We start from the raw sequence: 6,401 nt of genomic DNA on the forward strand, positions 1-6,401 counted from the left end.
GTAAATGCAACAAAAAATTGTGGCCTGCTCCCGCTTCTAATGCCCACATCGCAACTCCAAAGAGAATAGACATTACGGGAAGTGTTGGAGGATTATGTTCGACCTTCCCCCACAATTCAGACTTTTGGATGAATTGAAAGGGATATGAATTTAATATAAACAACATGGGTTGACACTTAGTGTATTTTATCGAAATTGTGACATCAATTTTGTAAAAAGCTACGTCGCTGACTCTTGTCTTCAGTAAAACGTGTGTGAATGTGTATAGGGATGAGTATATCTGGATGTAAATTATGCATGATACTTCTAAGAAGTATATAGGGTAATTGTATTGCTCCTTTTATCACCTTAGGTCACCGCCCTGTAAGTTTCGTCCGTAGAAATAAATCTTGCAAATGTAGTATTACTCAGTTCAGAGAGGTTAGTTACATTGGAACACATATGCTATTCTTCGCATTAAATATACAAATCTAGTCATTGTTGTCATGGTATGTGATTAGGGGTGGATTAACAAGTTGCTTGGCTCGTTAAGGCTCAGACTCATTAGGCTCGTGTTTGTTAAGGCTCAACTTGTTAAGCTTAACTACAAAAACCATGTTCGACTTTGTTCATTTAAAGCTTGTTAAGCTCGTGAGTGCTCGTCCGCACTCGTTAACAGATTACGATGTACATTCTACAAAATAAGAGTCTGGATATAATTTTTACGAAGAAACCGTGGTGACTATAGAAGGAGGTGAGTTAGTTTGCCTCCTCCTATTGGTTGGAATAGGTCGATTAGATTGACTAGGTGAGTCAAGGTACCATAAAAATATGGCATAAGATTAAAAATATATGTGATGTGGTGTACTAACGAATTTAACGAGCTGCTCATGAAACCCGCTCGTTATGCCCGTTAAGTTTAACAAGTTGAAATCAGTGATCGATTATGCTCATTGAGAAGTGAGCTTCGAGCTTAATGAGCCAAGATATCGAGCGCTTATTATGGTCGCCGAATACGAACTTTTCGTCCAGCCCTATATGGGACCCCGCAAAACGAAAAGACCCCGAGATTAAGGCGAGATACACTCAAAAGGAGAATCAAAGTAACGTATTCCCCAAATATACGCCTGTAATTAACACATGTATACACGGAAGAAATTAAAGACGCCCTAAAGTACTGCCATATATAGAGAGAAGATGATACGGAAATTAATTTACTAGCCAATCTAAAAAAAAGTGCATTGGCACAATATCTTCCATGGTATATTGGTATATAAGCCGAGCAGAGCAGAGGGCCATGGCCAAAGCCCGAAAAGACCAGCAAGAGAGACAGCCATGGACACGGGGCTGGAGATCTCCGGCGAGGTGCAGTACCGTGGCGACCCGGTCTTGGTGCCGCCCCGCCGCCCAACGCCGCGCCACGCGCTTTACCTCTCTAACCTGGACGACCAGCGCTTCCTCCGCTTCTCCATCAAGTACCTCTACGTCTTCTCCGCCGGCGCCGCCGTCCCCGCCGACGCGCTCCGGTCCGCGCTGGCCGAGGCCCTCGTTGACTACTACCCGCTTGCGGGGAGGCTCCGGCCCGGCGACGGCGAGGAGGAGGGGAAGCTCGCCGTGGACTGCAATGCCGAAGGGGCGCTGTTCGCCGAGGGCTCCCTGCCCGGGCTCGCCGCAGCCGACTTCCTCCGCGGCGGCGGGGCCACGCCGCACAAGTCGTGGCGGAAGCTGCTGTACAGGGTCGACGCGCACGGCTTCGTCGCCGTGCCGCCTCTCGTCGTCCAGGTCAGTGTCAGTTGCCACTCTGCTCTGCTCTGCTCTCGATCAATTAGTTAATTATAACCAATATAATACTTTTTATTCTTTACAAATAAATTTTCTTTGCAGCAAAAAATGATTCACCCCTACACTAATTATTCTTCACAAATTTCCTTTGCATGCATCTATAGATCTATCCATTTATCACTGCTTGGTTTCTGTACTTGGTCAGGAATAAGCTTGATTTTGTGCTGTAGCTGCTGCCCCTGCATCACTTGAAAAAGAACAGCATACTGCTCGAGTACAGTTAATCATATAGAATTAGTTTGTTAATCAGTGCAGTACGTCCAAGAAAAAAAACTGCTTGAGTAGATCTAATAACTGAGTGGGAGCAATTAAGATTGTTGCTAAACTATGTTATCGTCCCAGTAGTTGTGTGGTACATGTATGATCAGTGACCTGCAGCAGAGTGCAGAGCTTAGGAGACAGCAAAGTTGGCCAAAAGCAAATGATAGATAGGGTTAGGAGAGTCCAACCAGCCTTTCTCAAAAGCTCTCATCTTTGCCTCGCCACCTTTATTATTTTCTCAGGCACACTTTGTCCTTCCAAACAACCCGATCCACTTGCATGTTGTCAAGTTTATCATGATTAGTGGCAGATCCATGCACGATCTCATCTCTCACAAATATGCTTTGTTCCTCAACGACTTGGTTGTGTGTGCGTGTATATCTTCGCTAGATCAGAATGAGATCTTCAGGGGCAATCTTCTCACTTTCAAATTTCAATCCTTATCATATGATATCTACTAGTACTAAGAGTAGTATATAAGTAGACCTCCAGTGAGCATCAGCATCCTTGATCCCCTTTGTGTTGTTCTAAGATTGTTGAAAATCTAATTAAACTGTTTATTCAACTACTTCCTCCGTCCCAAAATAAGTGGCTCAAGTTACTTTGTATTTCCTCCGTCCCGAAATTCTTGTCTTAAATTTGTCTAAATACGGATGTATCTAATACTAAAATGTGATTTGATACATCCGTCTAAGACAAGAATTTCGGGACAGAGGGAGTATTAAACCTTTATAAAATTGAGTCATTTATTTTGGAACAGATGGAGTACTAAACAATAGTAGTACACTCCACTGAGGTGCTGCCTTTAACCGTGTCTTTATGAGTTCAGTGGGGGTGGCCTGTCCTCCCTCAAACTGAATTCTCAGCTACTGCATCTCGCCGATCCTCTGCAGATTTTGTACTGGCAACACAGTAATTAGCACTTTGTAGTACTAGATCATGTGTACTCCCTCCGTTTTGACTTACTTGTCGCACATATGAATGTATCTAGATGTATTTTAGTTCTAGATACATCCATTTCAGCGACGAGTAATTTGGAACGGAGGGAGTATGTTGCAGTGCCATCACTTTCAAGCTTATGGCCGGACTAATCATCATCACCATCGTGGTCTTGGTCATTCATGTTGTGACGAATAGATCTTTGATTTGGACTGGCAATCTAGAGAAATTTGCTAATGATCGCAGCGCACTCTCTCCCCGCTCAAGTGCACAATTGACTGACAAGCACATGAACGGCTCGCATGGCATGGCAGGTGACCCACCTCGGCTGCGGCGGCATGGTGCTGTGCACGGCCATCAACCACTGCCTCTGCGACGGCATCGGCACGGCGCAGTTCCTGCACGCCTGGGCGCGCGCCGCCAGGTCCGACATCGCCGGTAGCGGTGACCACCCCGTCGTCCACGACCGCCGCGCCCTGCGCCCGCGCTGCCCGCCGCGCGTCGAGTTCACGCACCCGGAGTATTGCCAGGACGCCGTCGCCAACGACAAGCCCACCCTCCTGGAGCACCTGCTGGGCCAGCAGCTCTCGCCAGTGTCCCTCACCTTCACGGGGGCGCACCTGGGGCACCTCAAGAAGCAGTTGCTGCTGTCGGCGCCGGCGCTCAAGTGCTGCACCTCCTTCGAGGCGCTGGCGGCCACGGTGTGGCGCGCGTGGGTGCGCGCGCTGGACCCGCCGGCGGCGCTCCGCGTGAAGCTCCTCTTCTCGGTGAACGCCCGGCGTCACCTAAAGCCGGAGCTCCCCCATGGATACTACGGCAATGGTTTCGTGCTCGGGTGCGCCGAGTCTACGGCCGGGCAGGTGGCGGCGGTGGCTGCGCCGGCGACGGTGATCCGGCTCGTGCAGGAGGCCAAGGAGCGCGTGGACGACGACTACGTGCGGTCCATGGTGGACCTCCTGGAGGAGCGTCGTGTCGGCGCCGGCGGTGGAGCCAAGCCTGACCTGTCGGCGAGCCTGGTGATCTCGGCATGGACGAGGCTGGGGCTGGAGGACCTCGACTTCGGCGCGGGCACGCCGGCGCACATGGGCCCGCTCACCAGCGAGATATACTGCGTGTTCGTCCCGGTGGCAGGCGACCCCGGCGGCGTCACCGTGCTCGTCTCCGTCCCGCAGGCGGCCGCCGACAAGTTCGAGCACTACTGCTGCAACCCTGTTGAACCCAGTGGAGTGGAAGAAACGGACGGCGGTGCCGTTGCCGGTATGCTGGAGCGCGACGAGCAGCAGCAACCCTGTCATGGACATGAGATCAAGATCGATTACTAAAGTAATCCTAGCATGCATAATGCCCAATCTCAACTGGTCATGGAACACAGGGATGAACTTATACATGCATGCATGCATGCATGCTTATGTAAAATTTGTGTTTGGGTCTTGTTCGTCTGATCCATCGAAAATTTGAACATGATCATAAGCGTGCTGATCGTCATCAATCAACAACTTAAAAAGACAACCTGCTCGATCCATAATTATATTTAGAGCATCTTCCTGTAATTTGTAAATTATATCTAGTCTTTTGAATCTAACTACTATAAATTTCCAGGAGGGAATTTCTGAAATGAATTATTAGTGAAAGCAAACTAAGGCGAGGGAATGAAAACTTTTACTGGTGATTGGATTTGATAAAAACACAGCCTGCTCGATCCATCATCTTTGCATCAAATCAAATCGTTTAAGCTTTATTAGCTTTTGCATTATTCCACCGACCACATGGATCGGTCGACCGACGCAAGTCAAAGCAATCCCTTCTTTTTGCTCCAACGACGCATCCATCTCTCTTTTCATCACTACTAGTACAAGGTCAAAGCTGCAAGCTTTTGCAGATACTTCAATCAAATCTGCTGCACGTAGCTTTTTCGTACCACCTAGCTATCGCGCTTGTCTGCCAACTAGTGATCCACGTCCTTAACACATTATCTAATTTAACGTAACAATCGGTAATCTCTAAAGTATTTTTGTTTGTTAATTCCCGGTTGCCTAAAGTTTTATTCATAAATCTTGCTCAATTAGATTTGCACATATTTATAACCTAAATTGTGGTATTAAAAGATGTTACGAAATTTTGGTCAGGAAACGAGTAACAATCATTTGTATAGTCTCCGTATTATATGCAGGACTGCATTGTATTTTCCATTTTAGGAGTATTTTTTTTAATAATGTCGGTGTTTGGTCAATACTGATTTTCATCTCCTTTGTAGATAAAGGAAGATTATATATGATGTGAGACTTTGAGAATGGTTCCATGTTGATTCAAAAGTCTTGAAAGGTTACTCTCGTTAAGATGGGAGCACATAATGCGACATTTTGGCTCATGGGCTCTAGGCAGCCGGATTTTTTTTTATAAAGGATATAGACATCTACACATTTTTAAGTAATATGTTTGGTTTGTAGGCTACGCAGAAGAGACTAATTTGTGGCTCCATAAAGAGAAAGAACAAAAACTATATTTTGCCCATGTATTTATCTTTTTTCTGTGTAGATCAAAGATCTGTTGATGAAAATTTTCTGTACGTGCATTTATATTTTAAAAAGAGATTTCTAGTTGTTTTCAAAATAAATAATAAATACAAGCTCAACGAAGCTTGGGAGGGATTATGACTCTTCATGGGTGTATTACACTGCATGGTAAGGGTTCCATAGATTTCTTTTGCTTGGTTGTGGGGTATCTTGGGGGTAAACCCGTTGCATTATCTGGCTAGGTTTGGGTACGCTAAAAAAAAAATCTGGCCAGGCTTAAACGCTCTGGAACATGCACAACTAATTAATAATTTTGTTCAGTGACATTGAAACTTGTGATATTTGTATGCTTGTATTACAATCTTGTGTCACTGTATTCACAAAGAAAATAAATCTCGTGTCATCACCATTTGGCTAGCTTGGTTAGCGAGGCTTTATCTATAAAGCCGGGCGTAATGCTCCCTATAAAAAAATGTAGCTATTTGTAGAAAGTTTGCACTAATGAGTTTAACTTTATGACCAACTTCTTACTTCTCGCAAAAAAAGCAATTTCTTACTATTTATAGGACTCGGCGAGTATAATGAGGAGTTATAAAAAGACGATAGAGGTAAGTAAAGTTAAACTAATATGATGGAATCATCCTCCTCTAATTTCCCTTCCGTTAAAGGAAAAGTGCTGCTAACTAAGACATACTCCACTTTGTATATCATGCGCGTTTTTGGTTGGACGTGGGATCTAGCAGAACTAGTTAGCATTGCCATTTCCATGTATCTGAGGCATCTTCTTTCGTTGATATTTGCAGGATGCTATTCCATCAGTTAGTATGTAAATCCATCCCATGGAATCAAATTCCTTTACTCAACTAA

General features: G+C 45.4%; 1 protein-coding gene across 1 annotated transcript; it reads left to right on the top strand.

The window, feature by feature from the left end:
* Positions 1-1,268: 1,268 nt before the first annotated feature.
* On the top strand, positions 1,269-4,482 carry LOC119274807 (fatty alcohol:caffeoyl-CoA acyltransferase-like). The gene is made up of 2 exons (XM_037555526.1): positions 1,269-1,761; positions 3,336-4,482. Exons 1-2 carry the CDS (start codon positions 1,315-1,317, stop codon positions 4,341-4,343), a joined length of 1,455 nt encoding a protein of 484 aa, XP_037411423.1. The 5' UTR covers positions 1,269-1,314; the 3' UTR covers positions 4,344-4,482.
* Positions 4,483-6,401: the final 1,919 nt, after the last annotated feature.

This window comes from Triticum dicoccoides, chromosome 3B (assembly GCF_002162155.2).
Source record: "Triticum dicoccoides isolate Atlit2015 ecotype Zavitan chromosome 3B, WEW_v2.0, whole genome shotgun sequence".
NCBI classification, from domain to species: Eukaryota; Viridiplantae; Streptophyta; class Magnoliopsida; order Poales; family Poaceae; genus Triticum; species Triticum dicoccoides.